This window comes from Clarias gariepinus, chromosome 3 (genome assembly GCF_024256425.1).
Source record: "Clarias gariepinus isolate MV-2021 ecotype Netherlands chromosome 3, CGAR_prim_01v2, whole genome shotgun sequence".
NCBI classification, from domain to species: Eukaryota; Metazoa; Chordata; class Actinopteri; order Siluriformes; family Clariidae; genus Clarias; species Clarias gariepinus.
In genome coordinates, this window is record NC_071102.1 from 36,437,529 (window position 1) to 36,460,000 (window position 22,472).

At 39.4% G+C, this 22,472-nt stretch overlaps 2 protein-coding genes across 3 annotated transcripts; one reads left to right on the plus strand and one right to left on the minus strand.

Annotated features, from left to right (window-relative positions):
* Window positions 1–4,010: 4,010 nt before the first annotated feature.
* 42sp43 (P43 5S RNA-binding protein) lies at window positions 4,011–7,473 on the plus strand. Its single transcript, XM_053493021.1, has 9 exons — window positions 4,011–4,171; window positions 4,312–4,409; window positions 4,490–4,586; window positions 5,296–5,384; window positions 5,461–5,534; window positions 5,619–5,699; window positions 5,832–6,061; window positions 6,259–6,312; window positions 6,929–7,473. The coding sequence occupies exons 1-9, from the start codon at window positions 4,034–4,036 to the stop codon at window positions 7,169–7,171; spliced, it is 1,104 nt and encodes a 367-aa protein (XP_053348996.1). The 5' UTR covers window positions 4,011–4,033; the 3' UTR covers window positions 7,172–7,473.
* A 6,386-nt stretch (window positions 7,474–13,859) lies between these two features.
* Window positions 13,860–21,686, minus strand: LOC128519312 (SH3 and cysteine-rich domain-containing protein 2-like). 2 transcript variants are annotated; one of them, XM_053493000.1, is made up of 11 exons: window positions 21,446–21,686; window positions 20,610–20,898; window positions 19,616–19,710; window positions 17,916–17,997; window positions 17,620–17,732; window positions 17,176–17,248; window positions 16,756–16,808; window positions 16,587–16,666; window positions 16,303–16,354; window positions 15,746–15,883; window positions 13,860–14,075 (listed from the first exon to the last, which is right to left on the minus strand). In XM_053493000.1, the coding sequence occupies exons 1-11, from the start codon at window positions 21,536–21,538 to the stop codon at window positions 13,977–13,979; spliced, it is 1,167 nt and encodes a 388-aa protein (XP_053348975.1). In that variant the 5' UTR covers window positions 21,539–21,686; the 3' UTR covers window positions 13,860–13,976. The 2 variants fall into 2 exon arrangements, with proteins under 2 accessions (XP_053348975.1, XP_053348974.1); XM_053492999.1 differs by having other exon boundaries at window positions 20,610–20,901.
* Window positions 21,687–22,472: the final 786 nt, after the last annotated feature.

Consider the following 22,472-nt stretch of genomic DNA (forward strand, 5'->3'; position numbering starts at 1 on the left):
GAACCATCACACAGTTGATACTAGAATAAACTCTGCTTTGTGCTCAGATGTGCCTTAGAGTCTGTATAAATAAATAAATGAATAAATAAATAAGTAAAAAAAGAAATGATGCTTATAACTAAGACTAAGTCAAGCCAAGTCATTTCCACCAAATACAGTTCAGTACAGTGAAACAAATCAACGTTCCTCCAGGACCAAGGTGCTACATACAGTACATACATCATGAATGAATAAACTAGCTAAGACACCTTACTAGATAACTAGTTAAAACAACAATTTTACACCACATAAGATTAACTCTGATCCAGATTGGGTTTAATCTTGGATTAAGGTATACTCTATCAGATAATGTGCAAACAGAAACCTGTTTAGCATTGTGTGTGTGTCAGTGATTTTAAGCGAGAGGAGCACAATGGAACCCAGTCTTTAAAACGTTACACACTGATAAGATACCTTGTCGCTACGCCTGAGGTTGGTGTTTATTTAGTGTAGAGTTCATGTGCAGTGTATATGAACTTGTTAAAAATCCATACATATGACTTATCTTTATCTTTATCACAGTTTAACTTCTACACTGAGCGTTGTTGAGTATAACATATTAACTTTCCTGACCTTATAATCCCTTTTACAGCCTCATCTGTTTGAAATCAAATGTTTTATCAAACTAATTATAAAATAAAATGGGATAAATTAAGGCGAGCTCTGTTATTGGAACTAATAACACATTACAGTCCATAATCTCTAACAGTGAAGATAAAATCAGTAGACAGCTCTAAATACTCAGCATCTGAGCATAAAGCGTTAGACCTTAAAGCTGTGATTTTCCCAGCTCATCAGGAAAGGTTTGGTTCTTTTGGTTTCTTATTAACGTGAAAAACGTGTGTGTACTGAAAAAATATTCTAAAGCAACCAATAATTTTAATTAAAATTCAACAGAGCCACACAAATTATCTTTTACCTTGTAGTTGCGACAATATGACTATAAAGTCCCTCTGAGACTTCATAATATAAAAAAAGCTTTTTTTTGCTTAAGTAGACCTTGGTAGATGGTAGACCTTCAGTTAGTAAAGCTTCACTGTTGAAGGTGACTGTGTTCTGTTTATCATATTTAGAATTTTTATGAATATATATATATATATTCATTCATACACTGCCTATCCTATCACAGGGGCAAAAGGCACACGGCTGGGTACACTCTGGACAGGGTGCCAATCCATCGCAGGCAAACACACACACACCACACAAGCACCATGAGTACACCAATTAGCTTAATCTGCACGTCATTGGTCTGTGGGAAGAAACCAAAATACCTGGAGGACACAAACCAAGCACAGGGAGAACATAAAAACTTTACACACACACGGCTGCAATCAAACCCTGAAGGTGCGAGGCCACATGATAACCACACTCTTGTAAATGAAGGTACAGTTTTGTACTAATGAAGTTACAAACCATTGTCACTGGGGCAGTGCCTTTTAGGGCCCCAACTGTACCTTAATATAGAGAAACTATTTTGTACCAATTCTGTTTGTACCATCAAGGACAGTTTTTGTACCATGAAAAACCAAAATGTACCTTTTGTTTTATAAACTTGCTGGTACATTATTGTTGTATTAATTAAAGGTACAAATCTTGTCCTTGAAGGTACCACAGTGACAAGCTCTTTTGTACCATCTAATGTGTTCCTTTGGGAATGATTAAAAAAAAAGTCACTTTCCTATTAAATAAGTCATTCAATCAATTTATTATCAGTGACTATGATAATGTATCAAAAAATACATTTATTTGTATAATGTATGCATAAAAAATACATAGTTCAGGTTTATAATAAACTAATATTTAAATAAAACACTTGTATTAGCTGTAAAACTTTTACAAAATACAATCAATCACAAATTGTACAGTATATAAATTACAATTTTCCATCTACAATATAACTTTTCAACAATACAACTTAAACTTTTAAATTCTTGTGGTCCAGGTTTCCATGCGGGCTGTCTCTAGCTTGCATTTGCTTTCTATCAAGAGGTGGCTGATCATTTTTACTGTCTGTTTAGGAAAAAAGAAAAAACAACAACATGAGCATGATAACACAATAAAATGAACAAATGTAAATTATCATCATCAATCACTAATGACCATGCATAAAGATAACACAAGCTTTTGGAACGTCATACAATTCCTTTTAAAACATTTTAATATAACTAAAATCTGTAAACTGACACCTGGGGATAGAACGTTTGTGCTAAATAACATTAAAGATAGCAGTGTCGTAAGCTAACCTAAACCTAAACCAAATAGCAACAGTAAGCTAAAGCTATCCAGAACGGGGTAAAATATATTACAACATTTACACCACAGCTGATATTCATGGACATCTGTAATCTACATAAGGCATTAGCTTAGCCACCAGGAGCTAACATGTTTGTGCTAAGCTACATAAGGCAGAATCTTAACATGATTAGCATGCTGTTATCTACATGCTATCCTAAACTATGTAACTGACACTGAAAGACAATGTCTCACATGAGTTGGCCAAAACAAGGAAAACTAAAATAAGATCAGTTTTATAGTATCAGAATAAGGATTATATAAGACTTAATAACTCACCCATGGTTACAGCTTGCTGGATTCTCCTCCTGTTTGAGTCTCAGTGTTGTTCTGAGAAAAAGCTAAACTCCTCCCACTGTCCAGAACAATTACTGTTTGTACCTTCAATTCAGCTGTACCTTAAAAGGTCAGAAAGTAGGTAATACTTATCGAAAAGGTACAAAACTGTTCTTCTTTATCTTTTTTTCTGAGAGTGCACTACACAACTATGTCACCATTATTTATTTATTTATTTATTTATTTATTAATATTTCACTATGACAGGATGGACATGTTAAGATTGATAATAGCAAACTACAAACACAATATGATAAAATAAGGAAATATAATGTGAGTGTAAATACTTTATGTACTTACAGCAGTTGTTAAAACCCAAGAAAAGACAATGTGATGTCACTGATTACATCAACCAGTTCCCCCAAAATTACAGGGTAACATAAATTTCAGGGAAGTATACAAAATGTTTATTATTATTAAAATTAAATGTAAAAAATCTAAATGACTTGTTTTATTAAAGAATTTGTTGAGCACAATGAATATATGGAAGCAAATTTTTCATTTTAAGAAAATGTTAATATTTTTAATTTAAACATGACAAAATCACACCCACAATAAAAAAACATGGTATAAAATGACGGGCAACACATTTCAAGGAAAATTTAAATGTACTTTTCAGTATCTAAATGTTATAATGTATATAATTTATAATAAAGCCTCATAATTTCATTATTTGTCAATAATGGAAGTTTCTAATGAGGACAACAAATTGACTACAGATATTAACTCACCAGTTTATTAAATGGATGTTTAAGTTGCTTTGTGAGCTTTCTTTGTGTGCTGGTCATAAACCTGTTTGAGGTTTAACACTTTTGTGTTTTTAGCAAATTTGTTTTCGCGTGCTTAATGTTTTTCCATGTCCTTTAACTTTTTTTAAAAAATGTTTTTAAAACGGTTGTGGGTTTGAGTTGCTTCTCTGTGTATTAAATAAAGGTGTAAGGTTTTTAGTGTTTCTCTCTGCGAGGTTTAGATTTTAAAAAAGTGTTTCTGGATTGAATATTGTTTTATTATGGGATGAGCTTTTAAAAAATTCTCTTTTCTCTCAATCAGAATAAACGTGGAGTATTTTTTTTTTTTTACCACGGGGTAAGAGTTCACCTAAAACATTTAAACACTTCACATTTATCAATCCCCATTCTTTCTCATTCACTATTACACTCTCTCATTCACTATTACACTCTCTCTCTCTCTCTCTCTCTCTTACACACACACGATCACACACACTAACAGCCCTCAGGTGACTCTCATTATAAAGCTCGCTAATAAAAGCGCGTGCACACCGAGATCGCGCGCTTTAGACGATCAGCATTATCCTTATCACACGAGCTCCGAGAAATAAATAAATAAAAAAAGAAAGAAAGAATAAATGACTGAGCAGCAGAAGTCGGTGAAAGTGGACGCGGTGCCGCGCCTGCAGCTCTTCAACTGCGTGCACGCGGACTGCGGCGCGACCTTCACGCGCAAGTGGCGTCTCGAGGAGCACGAGACCGCGCACACCGGAGCGGTGAGTTCTTAAAGAAAGCTCCAAAGCGCGTTCACACTGAGATCCGCTCTGAGCTTCAGAGTGCTGGTGGATCTCCAGATGCAATTCAGTAGTACATTTGGTGTGTGTGTGTGTGTGTGTGTGTGTGTTTCGCCCTCTAGCGGCCACACAAATGCCCCGCGGAAGGATGCGCGCACCAGTTCTCGCGCAAGTCGCACCTCAGCAGGCATATCCTCAAGCACGACGGCAAAATCTTCAGGTAAATCCCGGCACTAACCCGTTTATCGGGGACTAGTTACAGGGAGGGAGTAACTGCGTGACCTGTGTGTGTGTGTCCAGGTGCTCTATACTGAGCTGCGGGAAAACCTTCTGCAACAGGGACCAGCTGAGGAGACATGTCCGCTACACACACGGGGACAAGGAGCGCTACTTTAAGGTATGGACTGCCATGGATTCCCCCCAAAACACCCCCCCCCCCCAAACATAATCGCTATCAAATATTGTATTAGAAGATAAGTTCATAGGTTAATGTGAAAATAAATGTTGTACATGAAAAATATAATTTTTTTCATATACATGTTTGCTTTTATATTTATTTTATAATAAAATGAGTTTAGTCAAAGTTTTAATTATAAACTACTTTTATTATATATAAATTTTATTAGCATATTTATGATAAAGCCCTGAAAAATAAACATGCCACAAAATAAATATTATACAAGAATTTGTATTAATGGTCTTGATGGTGGTCATGTGCTTATAGTTTATTATAATAGTAATATATTTGATGATAAACCTATGAATTTATGTTCTAATATAACATTCTAATAGCGATTATGGGCAATCCATGGCAGGGGGCATTTTAAAACACAACACTGTAATTAACGTGAGCACTAAGTGCCTTGCATCCCACCCTGCTGAGAGAGCTCGGCCAATTTGCTCTCTCTAGGCCCTCGGCTGCAGCATCAACTGGGGATGATGGGGCGAGCACTTAACCACTGCGCCACTCGTGGGCCCCTTTTACAATTTTTTGTTTTGTGGTGTTTCTCGGGTCTATCCTCAGACACCCGGTATCTTGACATGTAAATCCTGTTAGTTCATTCTCTCTCAATCCTCACGTGTGAATGTGCACATATTTCCCTCAGTGCACGTTTCCTGCGTGTGCAATGACGTTCCGGAAGCGGCGCTTGCTGAAGCTCCACCAGGCGACTCATGGCGTCACTGCAACGTTCAGGTGGTCTCTGACATTACTCTGACCTCACTCTGACCTCACACTTTAGGAGCTTTAATAATTGCTCGTTTCCTCTCAGGTGCTCGAGGGCCGGCTGCCGTATGACATTCCGTTCTCACGTTGCTCGAAAAGCCCACGAGAAAACCCATACAGGTGAGAATCTAATCTAAGCATGTCTAGAAGGGAGAACTTGGTGATTTGGGACACACCACACACACCAATGTCTCTGTGAGGCAGGTTATCGCTGTCCTCATGCGCAGTGCCCAGTTGTGGAACATACCTGGGGTAAATTACTGAAACATGCAGCTAAACACCCAGGTGAGTCTGCGAGTCGCACCCTGCCTCTCACCTTCCACCTGCATCCTCGTACCTTTATCACATGGTGATTTGTACTGCATGACGGTTGAACGTGTAGGTCTTTGTAGCACTAAATAACATGTCTGTGCTCAGCCATACACACATGCTCCACATGCAAGAAGACGTTTGTGAAACATGAAGCATTGCGGCGGCACAAGCGCACTCACGCCCTGCAGAAACCTGTGCTGCTGTGCCCTAGCGAAGGCTGCCAGGCGTACTTCTCCACCACCTTCAACCTGCAGCACCACATCCGCAAAGTCCACCTGAAGCTACTGTGCCATCACTGCTCCTATCCTGGCTGTGTCAAAGCCTTCGCCATGAGGGTAACTACCCTGCCACACTAGCATGCCTTTATGCCTCATCTTTCTATGCTCTTTTTAATATACGAGTACATTAAACATGAAACAGGTTTCATTAGAGTTCTCTGTGGATGAGTGCTGCCCCCTGCTGGGCAGGGTGTCTTGTCATTGCAGTTTGTGTGCGACTTTGTTGAGCTATAATGGTTTCTGTGTTGTGTTAGGAGAGTCTGATTCGTCACATGTTCCATCATGACCCAGATGCTGCAAAGCTCAAGGTAAGTCACTTTAGTTTCATAAATACAAACATTTGTTGTGTATTTTATTTTTTTTTTAAGCTTTTCTTTTTAATGTTTGAGTGTCACTCATGGGGTTTAGTCTATGGTAGGATTTGGTCCAGTCTTAATGTTTTTAAATTTTTGTTTAACTTTAGTTTACTGTTGAGGTTTGTTTTAAAGCATGTTTTTTTTCCCTTGATTACGTGATCAAAAATCAGTGTTTTATTCTTCTTATACAATTACTGTCTAAACACTATTCATCAATCTATGGTTACAGTTAATGTTAAACATGTTCATTTGCTTTATAGCAGCTTTACACTCTTGCTCCCTCACCAATCTTTGTTCCCTCTTGTTGAGACAAAAATAAATAAATCACTGTTAATGAGAAATTGTGAAGAAGCATAAACTCCTCCTGAATTAATCAAATCTTCTGACCAATCAAGGAGCAGAACTTGGTGGTATTGTGGTGAGATTTTACTTCATGCAGACTTAAATTTGTACATTTTATAAAGTTAACTGAAAGCTAGATGAGTGTGTGGTGTGTTTGGCGTTTTGGCGCTTGAGATGATGGAAGTGGGCCATGAGCTCAGAACTAAACCTCTGGTTGTGTGTGCAGCGGAGACGGAAGCGGAGCAGCAAGAGCTGGCAAAAGCGTTTGGAGGGCCGCAGCCAGCGCTCTCTGGTGGAAGACAACCTGCGGCGTCTCTTTACGCTGCGCATGCGCTTCCCTCGCCGCACCAAGGTGGAGGCCAACCTGTCCGGGTTATTCAATGAGCGCAAAATCCCACACCATGTCGACCCCGAGGTGAACTTGAGCGACCTCTTTAACATCAAACCCTCTCAAAAGGTCAAAAGTTAAGCTCTGACAAACTTCACGTCAATGTTTAAAGTAGGAAAAAAGAAAAAGCTTTTTTTTTTTTTTAAGCCAGCAATCATTTTGAGTGAACATTTTTGGATTGTAAACCAGATGTTTAGTTTAAAGTAAAATATTAAAGCTGTAAAAATACAAGGGGTTTGAAGAAAAGTTCTGTATCCAGTGAGTTTGGCCTGTTTTCTGATTTACATGGATTTTATTTTGGTGCCAGTTCATAAACCTGATTCAAGTTTAATTTGTGTAAATGTCATGCATGACGACATTAATAAATGAGATGAAAGCTGAAATGAATAACTTGTTTAATTTTTAAACATGTTTTGTAGACAGAAATGTAACTTGGAGATAAGAGACTTGTTTTTGATAATTTGGTCTTATTTCCATATTTTATACTTTTGCATATGGACTTCCATCACCAACACCGAAGTGCCAAACATGGCCTGGTACAAAAAAATGGTTTTGGTCTCAGTTTACCTCCCCATCAGAAATGTAGGAGCGACCGCGGGACGGAGTGTAGGGTATGGATGACTGTTCAACCAAATGCATTAGCATATAAGTTAATGTTGGCACAGCAGTTTTAGCATAAATAAAATAAGTTAGCGAGCTTGTGGGAGGTAAGAGTTTGGTAGGTGTATCCCAGACAATAGCCAGGTGTTTACTTTGCAAGTTCATGGATTAACCAGAGGTGTAGGCAGAGTCATTTCCTGCCAAGATGCCAAGAGCTCTCATAGCGGAGATTCAGAAAACCTTTGGGTAATCTCATTGAGTGTTTGTCCAGCTCTTAGAGTATAACCAAAATAGGAGTATGAAGGAACTTCATGTAAAGTGTAGCTTAAACATGTGGTGTATAATCAAGTGATATTAAACACAATATATAAAGGTTGAAACAAAGTAAAAAAAAAAAATTTTTTTTAAAGTGGACTTATAACTATATTCCCATAAAATTAAAAATGGTGCTTAAGGATGTACATTAAAGTGTAAAATGGCTTTAAAGTTAACAATGTAAAAAAAATATTAAAGGGTGCAACAATACTGCTTTTCTGGTACTGATCATAATTTCTGGCTGGGATTACTCTGATACTGATCCTGGCTATTATTAAAATATGATGCTTAAGATGACCCAAAATTGTGTCAAAAAAAAAAAAAAAAACTGCTCTAATAAAACACTTGGTTTCCTGCTAAACCCCGTCTTTCCTGTAAACAAGGACATTTCCTGTCTCTGGATCTGTGATGCTGACCAGGGAGAAAAACTACTTCCTGTGTCATCTTTTCCATCAAGCAAATCAGCAGTGATGCGTCCCGATTATCTTTCCTTTTCTCCTTTAAGCGTTGGACATCCGAATGTCCTTTAGGAGCTCGGACGCTTTTACATTCATGCATAGGATCAAAATTACCTTATTTAGTCCAAGTAAAACTCTAATGTTAAACTTATTTTGCTAACTTAATGTTAATTTCTCTTGTGCTCTGAGAATGTTACGTAACTAAACAGCTGTGTCCCAAATCATCTCACTGAAAATAAGAGAGACCTACAAGTTAAGGAGCATTTCCCTAAGAGACAGTCATTGTTTTCTGCTGTAGGACGAGGCACTAAAAGTGCACATGGGGATATTCTGTATCATTTTTCATGTCATGTTTTACGTCACCATAACAAATTGAAAGCTGAAGGACAGACCAGAATGTCGAGCTGCTAGAGGACACTTCAGAGACATCTAGGAAACCAAACACAGACCAGGGACAATACATTGGGAAAGTAAAATGGCACTGTGTTACCCAGAGGATATTAAGCATCATTAACAAGTCGTAACAAGAACAGGTAATGATGACCATATAAGGAAAAAGAGGCATAGAAAAGGCCAGGCAGTGGAGTCTGACCTGATCCAGCCCCTCTTACCTGGTCCAGCGACGATCTGGTGTGTTTCATGGTAGGGCAGCGTGTGTTGTACAGCATGTCATGGGTTCGGATGAGTGGGAGTTGGAACAGGTCCGGCTCCACCCCTTGGACTTTTGGTTCTGCAAACCAGGACAGAGTGCATTGAGTACAGTGAGTTAGTAGAGACACAGTTAAAGCAGGTGCATGAGAACTGTGTCCTGAATCGCTCTTTCTGTCCCCTGTTCGAAAGACAGTAGGACATTAGTTAAGTGTAGTGTATGGTTATAAGTAGATATATGTACACACCAAAACATATACTAATAATTACAACATTAATATTTTAGAAACATACAAGAGATAATTGAAAAAATGTTTGCACCATATCTTATTTCAGCCTCACTACCAACATTTCCATTTAACTAGCAGCATCCCCCCCCCTACACTACCAGCATTCCCAGTACAACACCATCATTCTCACTACACTGCCAGGTTTCCAGACAAAGACTCTGGATCAGCCTCCACTCTGACAAGGTTAAAGAGCATGCTGAAGATTACCATATGAATAAATTAAAATCAGGTTTTTTTTTCAGGAGTGTTCTTATAGCAAATAAATTAGCCATTTTTGTGACTTGAATGAGATTTAGGCGTTTTCTGCATCTTCTCAAAGATGTCTCAAATGTGGCTCATTACCTTTAAATCTCAGAGATAGTTTACATTTGACTTGTGTGAGTCGTCTTTGAGACTTTAAGATTTTAGCTGTTTTCTCAATCTTCTCAAATGTGTCTCAGATATGGCTCATTACCTCTTTTGTTTTCCCAAAGCAGTGTTTCCCAGACATAAAGTATACAGTAATTGTAAACTGTGCATTTGGGTTTTCTGATATGCTCTTTATATTGAAGAATATATTCTGCAAAAAATGTCACTCTACAGTATATTGCACAATCCTGACTCATATACAGTATATTTATTAACCCATAATGTAAAGAATGGCCAAAAATGCTTTGAAGTTTAAGAGCTAGGGTTCTCTGACAAACAGTGCCATTTACACTAAAGTGTGTTTAGTACTTTTTTATATACTTCATCTTACTCTTTACATACGGGTAGATGGAGGGGAGGGTAAGTAGGTTGGATCTCTGAAATGAAGATATGTAGTTATATAGGTAACAACTAAAGTCAATTAAAAATTGCTTTGTAATAGATAAATGTTTTATTTCAAAATCTTACTTGTTTATTTAAAGAAAAATCCAACCATTATACATTATATACAGTGCATCCGGAAAGTATTTACAGCGCATCACCTTTTCCACATTTTGTTATGTTACAGCCTTATTTAAAAATGGATTAAATTCATTTTTTCCCCTCAGAATTCTACACACAACACCCCATAATGAGAACGTGAAAAAAGTTTACTTGAGGTTTTTGCAAATTTATAAAAAAAAAAATATATAAGAAATCACATGTACATAAGTATTCACAGCCTTTGCTCAATACTTTGTCGATGCACCTTTGGCAGCAATTACAGCCTCAAGTCTTTTTGAATATGATGCCACAAGCTTGGCACACAGCATGATGCAAACAATAAAAGTGGAGACTCCTTCCATTTGTCTTACATAAACGTCTCCTTACTTTTAGAAATCTTCACCATAACAGTGTTTTTTTCATCTGTTTTCATCCGTATACCCCGCCTTGCAAAGGAGCTGTCGCCATGAAAACGTACAGGTTTCGTTCTTATAATCAGCACACAGTATCCGTGTTAACACTATTAATCAATTGTAGCTGTAATTAAGGCGTCAGGATATAAACAAAAGCTCTCTGCAGATGGTTCTGATTTCTTACACCGAGACTCATAAACCTGCTGTGATACATTTACATAAATTTGCATTAAAATGATGATAATGAAAAACACAGAGTCAGAATAAATAAAGATGTAAATAGACATCAGTGGGGTGATGACAGAGGAGGGCAGAGGAAGCAGTAAATAATCACAGAGATGACACACAGTTGGAAACATACACACGAATAGGTGCATGCTCTATTTCTATGTCTCTACTGTTCTATTTTTATATTGTCTGAGAACAGCTGGAGTGCTTGGGGACCACACACACACACACAACGACCTGTAAAGCATACGTGACTTCTTTTTAGCTGCAGACGTTCATTATACATATAAATTTGCATAATAGTTTAAAGTCATTGAGTAAAAATTCCAAATAAGTGTCACATTTTTGCTTTAATCAGATCAATGATTAATCAGATTCCATGTTCTGAAATGAGAAACACAACAGATAAATGTGAACTGGTTTTCTACATGACCATGAACTCAATTGGATTTAAAAAAAAAATTTTAATCTTAATAAAACATGAAATTAAATATTTTGACAGAAATTAAAAGTTTGTAATAAGCAATTATGAAACAAAGTCTTTACATCCATAAAATTTTGTTTTCTGTGGAAATATAAATAAGTAAATTTGTTTTGTCTTCTGATAACACTTAAGTAAGGTGTACAAATGCGGTGTGGATAAAATAAAACTTATATGCGGTAATGTGGAAACTCCGCCCCCTCTCATGTCACTGGTTTGTTACAAAATATCATACGTTAATTAACACATTAAAACTCTGTCGTTTATTTCTCTCGCTCTCTCTGCTGAGGACGCCCTCATGTGGTGTCCTGGGGATGTGTCTGGTAACTAGGGACAGTTCCACTTGACCATAAAGATGGTCTTGGACTTGGCTGATGCAGACAGCTGTTTTCTAATGACTGCAGTCACTCAGTAGTTCAGGACTGAAATTCCCTCATACAATTTTGGACCTGAGTCTCCAATAACAACAGAAACCTGTTCTTAATCTGTTTTGCCTGGTTAAATAAAAGTAAAAAAAAAGACTCCATATTAACCCTTTAACACTCAATAACTTCTGTTATCCTGAACTTTCATCCTCCTAACACACAGTATAACATCCCTACTATCTGAAATCATCCAGTGAGGATGGGTTCCCCATTGAGTCTGGTTTCTCTAAAGCTTTCTTCTTATTGAGATCTCAGAGAGTTTTTCCTTGCCACTGTCTCTCTCAGGAACTATTTCCATATTTTTTTATTCTTCAAATAAAAAAAGGATGTGTGACACATATTATTTGTGACAATAACCATTGTTAAAAGCGCTATACAAACAAATAAAATTGAACTGAAATTGAATTGAATTTATTCCTCTTTTTCTTGGCTTCAGCATTCTCCAAAAACCTTTTGAACACATTTAAACCACTCACGGCAGCCTCTGGGTTGCACAGGAAGTGTCTTCGCTTCACTGATTGCGTCACAGAAAGAAGTGATATGAAATCAGAGAGCTACGTGTCGTGCTTTGCTCAATATATAAACGTTTAAAGCTTCTAAAATCAAGTTATATTACGGTTTTTAAATTAAACATCAACCAGACACCTTTATCCAGAGTGACTTACATTTATCTCAATACACATAAAAGTAGTTGAGGGTTGAGAGCCTCACTCAAGGGCCCAACAGTAGTAATTTGCTGGTGGGGTTTGAACTGGGGACCTTCCAATCAGTGGTCGAACACCTTAACCACTAAGCTACCCTTGCTGTAAAACATTCTTTTATAGACAACATTGTGTGTCAGAAAATAATAATTTGCCAAAATGAGTAAAAGTCTGTAAATGGTTTGTACCTCGTTTTACTATCAAACTGTTCATATGTTTATTATTAAATTAAATTCTGGTTTTGAGTTTTCACAGTGATTTAATCCGCAAAGACGCATTTTTGTGTTAAATCATTTTTGAGCAGATTACAAAATCTGACTTTATTCTTTTGTCCACTCAAACTGACACACTGATTTATCATCTGTTAGATATCTGACCCGCTTTTGTGCCCTGATTGCTACACAAACACACACACACACACACACACACACACACACTCTCTCTCTCTCTCTCTCTCTCTCTCTCTCTCACACACACACACACACACACACACACACACACACACACACACTGTCCTTGAATGTAAGGAACTTTAAAAGGAGGCCGGTCAGAAATAAATCTGTCTAAATTAAGAACTAGCTTAAAGCACAAAGCGACATATATCAAAGTCTCTCTCCCTGACACACACACACACACACACACACAAATCGAGACAGAAATCAGAAATCTGACTGCACCAGCAGAGAGTAAAATATAGATATGTTGTAATTTTATGTTGAGCTAGGTCACTCCAGATAGGTAGCTCCTGATGTGGCATAAAAAGTGTTAGCAAAATATGCTAGACGTGGCTAGCTAACAATCTATTAGGCTAGATAACAATTTATACAAACTAAGATAATTTAAATCAACGAACAAATATTTTTAGAGAGCTAACAATATATTTTCAAGCAACTCTCACACTTTGAACACTTATCTTACGTTGTGTAAATGATTTGTAAAAGACACTGTTTAAGGTGCATGAATGATAAAGCTCAGCTAGCTAGCTATTTCCCACAGTCATGTAAGCCTACTTAGTTAAAATAATCAGAGATAATTTAACTAGTTATCTGAGATAACTAGTTAGAATTTTACACAACATTAATCCTAGTTAAAGGTATCTTACTTAAATATCTTGTTTTACTGAGCTAGCTTTTTATGTTACACTAGCTAGCTAGCATTTAATGCAGGTTAGTCAGCATTAGCAGATTAGCAATTATTATTTATTTTTTAACAGATGTATTGTGTGTGTGTGTGTGTGTGTGTGTGTGTGTGTGTGTTTAATCAAAGACACTACACATTGGTTTGGTTACACACTTCTGTATTATACCACAATGCTCCCCTCCACACACTCGCTCACTTCACTCTCGTTTCTGATGTCAGTATTTTTAGCGTTGGGTTTTATTTATCAGGTCAGTGTGGAGTGTGGCGTGTGTGTGTATGTGTGTGTGAGATGTGTGTTAAATTTCCTCCAGGGAGTGTGTAGGCACCAGACCTCGCTTCTTCCCGCTGCACAGCTTCACGTATCCTTCACTGTCCTCCTTCTTCCCCACGCAGATCTACAAGGACCACACATAGACACACACACACACACACACACACACACTGAAACAGGACATTTATTTTTGTTATCATGTATAAATAAAACTACAGGATGATTTCATCAATAATTAAAGCTCTGAAGTACTTGGAGGAGTCATTTAAAACAAAAACGAAGAAAAACAGTCTGTCTATCTTATAAAGTACAATGTAACAAACAATAATATATGATTAAATACTGTATATAGAATTATAAATATTCAAATTTTTACTTTTAATTATACAAATATATTAAATACCTTAAGCTTTACATTTATGTTATGCAAATTATTTAGCATGAAATACATGTTTTTTAAAATAATTCATAAAATACACACTGCTGTTACAGTGTGTGTGTGTGTGTGTGCTCTTCAGTAAGAGCACTTTTGCTAACTGAGCTAGTTCCTGACTAAAAAGGCTAATAGTGCAGCTATTGTAAGTGTTTTACAGACACAGTGAGGCGAGACAAAGTGAGAAATAACAAGCCACATCTGTCTACAGAGACGCAGACAGACACAGAGAGACACAGTGGACAGAGAGAGAAAATGAGCAACAGAAACACAGCGAGACAGAGAGAGGCACAGTGAGACAAAAAGACACAGTGAAGCACAGAGATATAGTGAGACACAGCAACAACGAAAGACAGCAAAACAGTGAGACACAGAGAGACAAAGAGAGACACAAAGATACAGTTAGACACAGCGACACAGTAAGAGACATAGTGAGACAGAAACATACTGACAGACAGTAAGACACACCAGGAAATAGACATAGTAAAGCAGAGACGTGCAGAGGTGAAAAGAGTAATAACATTTTGTACTCAAGTAAAAGTACTGTTACTTCAGTGAAATTTTATCACTGGCATCTTTTTTGTCCGTCTCCATCATTCTTGTGAGTTTAGCGCGTTTGTTCTCCCCGCCCATTAATCAATCAGTGCAGTGGTTTCTGGGGTGCAATTTCTTTCCATAACCGTTGCATTATTTTTTATAATTTTTCTTATTCATTTATTTTTTACTTAGTAAGAAATATAATTTAAAGTGTAGCAAACTACAACACTTCGAACAAGGCATACTAAAACTACTTTAAAAAGTAGAAGTACACAGAAAACTACATAATTACAATAACGCGAGTAAGTGTCATTTATTACTTTCCACCTCTGCAGACGTGTCCTTAAATAAGGAATAAAATATAGCATCAACCGCTAGTCTGATTTCTGATTTCCACTGGTTACACGCTAGCGTACTGTTCTCATAGGATGAGATCACGATCAGTGTCTTAACACACAGCATTTTCATCACACTCGGTGTGGTCACTCTTACTGTCAAAATATGTGTACTGTACACAGATAAATTAGCTAGCTTAGCATTTCAAGCTAAACGTTCAGGTGTAATTAGTATATTCATGATGTGTGTGTGTGTGTTATACAAGGTAATACGTACAGATCGTGAGATTTACCAGAGAATAAAGACAGATAATCTATCGATCTATTTAATTTACTCTATTTGTGTGTATATTTATTTGTCTGTATGTCTGTGTCTATTATACAAAGGTAAGTATTATGTGTGTGCACATGCTGTGTGTGTGTGTGTTTAAGTGTTGGGTATTAGTGTTTGTGTGTGTGAGTGTGTGTTCTTTGTATATTGTGTGATACCTGATCTTCTTTAACTGTCATGTGACCCATCTGTCGGTTGCCATGAACACCCTGCGTGACCCTCCACACACTCTCACCTGGACGCACTCTCTGTACGAAATTAGAAGGAAAAAACCCCACCCTGTCTCCACTCTTCCCCTGCACACACACACACACACACACATTGTGAGTTTCTGAAGGCTGATTATCCGGCAGCATGAGGCAGCGTGCAGAGCCTCAGCACCAACCCGGTGCCATGTGGGGAAAATTCCAATAGTGTCATGACGATCACAGGAAGGAGAAAAATCATGTATGAGTTCTCTCGTTCGTTTTTTCTTTACTTTATAAATAATAACGTGAATCTGACTGGCGAGGTCCCTTTGAAAAATACAGTACTGTACAATTCTGTCACTCAAACTGTAGAAAAACTGTATATTAAACAATAAAAATAACCTAAAGACACACTCACTGCGCCGCTCATGCTTATACTCAACGTTTGATAAGAACAACAAAGAAGGCATTTTTCAAAAGTCACATCAACTAACTCACAAAACTTACAAAAAAAAGCTGAATTTTACCTTCCACCACTCCTCATTAGAGTCATCAGTCACCTGCACTCTGTCTCCTGGACTGAGACAATCAAGAGAGAGCCTTTTAGTAACCCATCAGGTAGGAAACACAGTGTGTGTGTGTGTGTGTGTGTGTGTGTGTGTGTGTGTGTGTGTGTGTGTGGAGAAGACAGAAGCTCATATGTACGCTCTATAATCTCACATATTGCCACTCACAGATGGTCAGGGATTTATATCATTAAAACACACATACACACATACACACACACACACACACGCAGATATTCGCTCACCGTAACTCCAGATCATTCTGTTCTTGCGGCAGAAACTTAAAGAGAGCCACGTAGGTGTGGATGGAATGAAACCTGGGGACCTGTATTAACACGGATAGAGGTGTCTCTTTAAACTGATTTAAATATTCTAATGAGCACACACTCTGCACTCTGATTGGCTGTCGGTTACCTTTTTCGCATCCTTTGCTTCAATCTTCGAGATCTCTGGATTCGGGAGATCTGCTGTGTGTGTGAGGAGAAGGACACACGTCTGCAATATGTGTGTGTGTGTTTCAGAGTATGTTTTATTAACGACAACAAAGAAAGAAAATTTCAAAAAAACTTTACAAATCTCAGCTCTTGCATTATTCAGGCGACATTAGACAAAGAAATGAGACTTAGGAAAGATGGGAAGACTTTGCGGAAAAGGATTTGACATGATTGAGGGTTGAATATGGAACAGGTGCAGACGTCAGGGAAAAACAAAGCACGGGAGGCGGAGACAGAAAGAAAAAAATTTAATTATGCACGGAACTGGTGCTGATCCTGAGTTACACCTTAAAACAAAGATCGAGTGACGAACACACTCTGAGCACGAACACGTCATTACCACTCTCCGTGTCATTATCAGTCGGTTCATCCATCTCTGTCTCCACCTCGTCCTTCTCCTCCCCTCCATCACCCTGAGAAAGAGTGTATAAGGAATGTTAATGAGGGTCTAATGCATATTAATGAGGATGCACTAAATATTCATGACTGCCTAATGCATGTAATTGAGTGTGTAATGAATACTGATGGGGTTGTGACCACGTCAGCGAACGTGGAGTGGATGTTAAATCCCTTGACACACTCCACTCACCTACGTTGTTATAAACTCATTAATATTGATCATTCCCTCGTTAATATGTGTTACATGCTCATGAATACCCACTCATTAATTATGACATAGTTCACATAACTGTTTTAAGAAATTAACATCGATATTGTAATTATTAAAGGAATTGGACAGTCATAACACTCACACACACACACACACACACACACAAACACTTACCAGGCTGCGTGTTGGAGATTCACACACACTCCCAAAACTAGACCGGCTCATCTGGGCCAAAGACGTCCCATAGCGTAGTGTAGCATAGACTGGGTCCACTCGTACCTTCGCCTCTATGGAACACACACACACACACACAGACACACACGCAGTATGGGGGGAAAAAAACAGGTCAGTGTACAGTGTACAGTGTACCTTTAGCACAGCCCATAAGTTTTTCCCCACACGCCTAAATTTTTCCATACAAACGTCAACTTCAAGCACACACACATACACACACACACATACACACACACCTGGTGTAGGTTGAGCCTCTTTACTTGCTGATTGCTCGCTGGTGATTGTAGGAGTACTGAAGTTTCTCTTGAACATACCAGCCTGAGAAAACAAGAAGAGAGGCTTTTACATTTCCTGTAGTGTACATCACCTGAGTACACTTCTCTCCTGTAGTTAACACTACTCCAGTATACTTTTCTCCTGAAGTGTACACTACCTACGAGCACTTCTCTACTGTAATACCCCAGTACACTTCTCTCCTGTAGTGTACACTACCCGGTTACACTTATCTCTTGTAGTGTGCACTACCTGACTACACTTCCCTCCAGTAGTGTTCTACGTAGCCACGTACCCATGTACACTTCCCTCCTGTAGTGTACTACCTGAGTACACATCTCTTCTGTAGTGTGCACTACCCGAGTACACTTTCCTCCTGTAGTGTACTATCTAAGGAACACATCTCTTCTGTAGTGTTATGTAGCCATGTACCCATGTACACTTCCCTCCTGTAGTGTACTACCTGAGTATTCAATTCAATTCAATTTTATTTAACAATTGTCATTGTCGCAAAGCAGCTTTACACAATCAAAAGAATTATTCAAGTTTGTATGGAATGGAATGAACTAAAATGTTCAGATAGTCCCTGATGAGCAAGCCGAGGGTGACATGTACACTTCCCTCCTGTAGGGTACTACCTGAGTACACTTCTTTTCTGTAGTGTACACTACCCGAGTACACTTCTTTCCTGTAGTGTGCACTACCTGACTAAACTTCCCTCCTGTAGTGTTCTACCTAGACACGTACCTATGTACACTTCCCTCCTGTAGGGTATACCTGAGTACACTTCTCTTCTGTTGTGTACACTACCCGAGTACACTTCTCTCCTGTAGTGCGCACTACCTGACTACACTTCCCTCCTGTAGTGTTCTTCCTAGACACGTACCCATGTACACTTCCCTCCTGTAGTGTACTATCTGAGTACACATCTCTTCTGTAGTGTGCACTACCTGAGTACACTTCTCTTCTGTAGTGTGCACTGCCTGACTACACTTCCCTCCTGTAGGGTACTACCTGAGTACACTTCTCTTCTATAGTGTAAACTACCTGAGTTCACCTCTCCTATGTAGTATACACTACCCAAGTACACTTCTCTCCTGTAGTGTACACTACCTGACTACACTTCCCTTCTGTAGTGTACACTATGTAGTGTGAGTACCTAACAGCTTGTGCGAGGTTATGTAACTATTCCAGTGAGTTGGTACACGTGGTACAGTTATGATCTCCCTGACCCAACACTTTCCCAATGAATCTTCAGCTGGACGCTGGCCCTCCAGGCCTGGAGCTAATGAGCTCCGTCCTACTGTCTGATAGAGAGTGACTCTGGATCATTGACACACAAATCTAAATCTCTAACACAACGAACTTAAAAGCAGCGGTGCAGCTGATTTCCAGCCTGAGAGCATAAGAGTGATCATAACTCATCAGGAGGATCAGGGCGGACTGAGGAGTGTATCTACAAATGTCACGTGACAGTGTGACGCAGCTCTTGTGCAGCACCATCTCTGTGTGAAAGTACTGAGAGAGAGAAACAGATGGAGAGAGAAAGAGACTAACAGATGGAGAAATAGAGAGGAACAGATGGAGAAAAAGAGACAGAGAGATGGAGAGAGAGACAGAGACAGAGAGAGAGAAAGAGAGAGATAGAGAGAGAGAGACGTACTTTTCCTTGGCATGGTTGTTGTGAGAGTTCTGCAGTGCACCAGAGATGAGCCGAGATTTTACACGTCCGACAGCGCAGACCCTGTTTAGAGTTCCCTACAGACAGACAGAAAGAGAGACAGACAGATACATAAGCCCAGACAGACAGATAGACAGACACAGAGACAGAACGACACACAAGCACACATAGAAACAGAAGGACAGACAGATAAACAGACACACACAGACAGACAGACAGACAGACAGATAAACAGACACAGACGGACAGACAGACAGACAGACAGATAAACAGACACACACAGACAGACAGACAGATAAACAGACACAGACGGACAGACAGACAGACAGACAGATAAACAGACACACACAGACAGACAGATAAACAGACACAGACGGACAGACAGACAGACAGATAAACAGACACACACAGACAGACAGACAGACAGATAAACAGACACACACAGACAGACAGACAGACAGACAGATAAACAGACACAGACAGACAGACAGACAGATAAACAGACACACACAGACAGACAGATAAACAGACACAGACGGACAGACAGAGAGATAAACAGACACACACGGACAGAGACAGACAGACAGACAAACAGACACACAAACAGACAGACAGACAGGCAGGCAGACAAGACACACACAGACACAGAATGAGGTTAGGTGTGTAGGTTTAAACCCCAGTCTGATGTGTCTCTGATGATGTGATCCAGTTCTGCTCAGTGTGTGTGTGTGTGAGATTGTTCCATTCCCTCTGTCACACACATGCTGCCCTTATAGAAAACCCTTCAGCACTCTGTGGCCAATCAGAGTCCAGAGATCAGGAGTTTCACATGTTAAAAGGACTGGATAAAGAAGACGCCCATTATTTTTTAATTGCATTAGCCTCATAGCTACATCGCAGTCCTAGCTGCAAGAGCATTCAGCCCTATGTTATATGTGGGGGTGATGTGTGACACGCCCGGCGTTACGCCGCTCACCCACGATGATGTGTTTGCAGAGCTGACAGGTGGTGGGCCGACGGAACACGTAATCCAGGAAGCAGTGCGTTTGTGTAGGGCGGGGCTTCTGCTGCACCTGGAGGGAGGGGCTTAAAGAGGGTTTGGGGCTGTTGCTGGGCAACGGTGACCCTGGAAGCTGAGGCGGCGATGGGGGCGGGCCATCGTCTGTGACGTCGGAAGGCAGACGGGCATCAGAGTAGGAGCGCTGGAAGAAATTCTCCACACTCTTACTGCGCATGAACGCCAAGGAACGCTTTAACCTCAACATCTGCTGAGAGAGAGAGAGAGACAGTGAGAGACAGAAAGAGGGTAGAGAGACAGACAGACAGACAGACAGACAGACAGACAGACAGACAGACAGCGAGAGTGTATACAATATTTAGTGTATACATACAGTGATGTTACACACGTCTCTATTGAAATCATCTCTAGCATTTTCTCCCTGACTGCTTTACAGGTTTAAAGATGAGTTTTTGTGTAAAAAGTAAAAGAAATCCCAGTTCCAGTAAAACCCTTTAAACTGGGAGTTATGGACCTGAGTGTAGAGCTCACACACTCCAGTAAAAGCGCTCCACACTGCTGAATACGGCTGTAACAATGAGCATAACTCTCCAACTCAACCCTTTGTCAACACACACACACACACACACACACACACACTCATCGGTAATCAAGCAGCAGGGAACACACTGTATACACACTGCTGTTCAGTTACAACTACAGAGAGAAATGTCACTTACAGCTGCTTTAAAGCCCTGACTTTTACTTCACGTGTGTGTGTGTGTGTGTGTGTGTGTGTCTGTGTGTGTGCTAACCTTAGATCCGGTGTTGATAGACAAGGTGCTCGGTGATCTCTGCAGCTCAACCGGCTCTGCTTCACGCTCCATCTCATCACTCTGTTCCGTCATCACTGCTTTTGAACTTTATAAAATAAACTTCAGCCTGATGATGATGATGATGATGATGGGTGTCAGATTCTATCCTGATAGTGAGTGTGTGCTCAAATAAAACAACCAAAAACAGAGAGAGGAAATAAAGGAGAAGAGGCGGAGCAGCTCTCTGACTCCTAACACACTCACTCACTCACGACTGAAGAACAAGAGAGCACACAGGCTCTCTCTCTCTCTCTCTCTCTCTCTCAAACACACACACACAGACACACACACTACATGTTTACTGCGAAGTCAGCAAGCATAAAAATTATACCTCCCGCCACTGGGGAAATTTTTCATCTGTTCCCAGAGCGTGTACTGTAACAAGTGCACTCAAAGAAATACGAAAGAAATTATACAAACAGGGCAGAATACACACTGGGGATAGGGAACAGGGGTAACTAGCAGGGTGAAGGGGCAGGGTGTATTGTGCAGGGTGTAGGGAGCAGGGTCTAGAGGGAAGGATGTAGGGAACTGTGTGTAAAAAAGGGTATAGGGAGCAGGGTGGAGGGAACAGGGTGTAGGGAAAAGGGGGTAAGGAATAGAGTGTAGAGGGCAGGGTGTAAAGAACAGGAGCTGTGTTCCATTCCAAAGTGTACTTCATTGGGTGCTCCCTACTCCCTGCTCTTTTTGCAGGCAATGTCTGTGAAGGGAACCTCCCTCGACAAAATTCCCTCCACCATTCGGAACACCCTGCGAAGTCACCAGAGCAGAGGTCACTTCCTCGGTGCGTTACCATGGTAACATAAGCACCTCGGATACCTGTCGCTGCAGCTGTGTAAATGTCATACCACAAACATTAAATATTGAATACTTATTGAAACACAAACTCGTACCATTATAAAACATACTGTTGAAATGTGTTTAACTTGTAAATAAACAATACTCAGGATTTCTTGATTAAAATAAA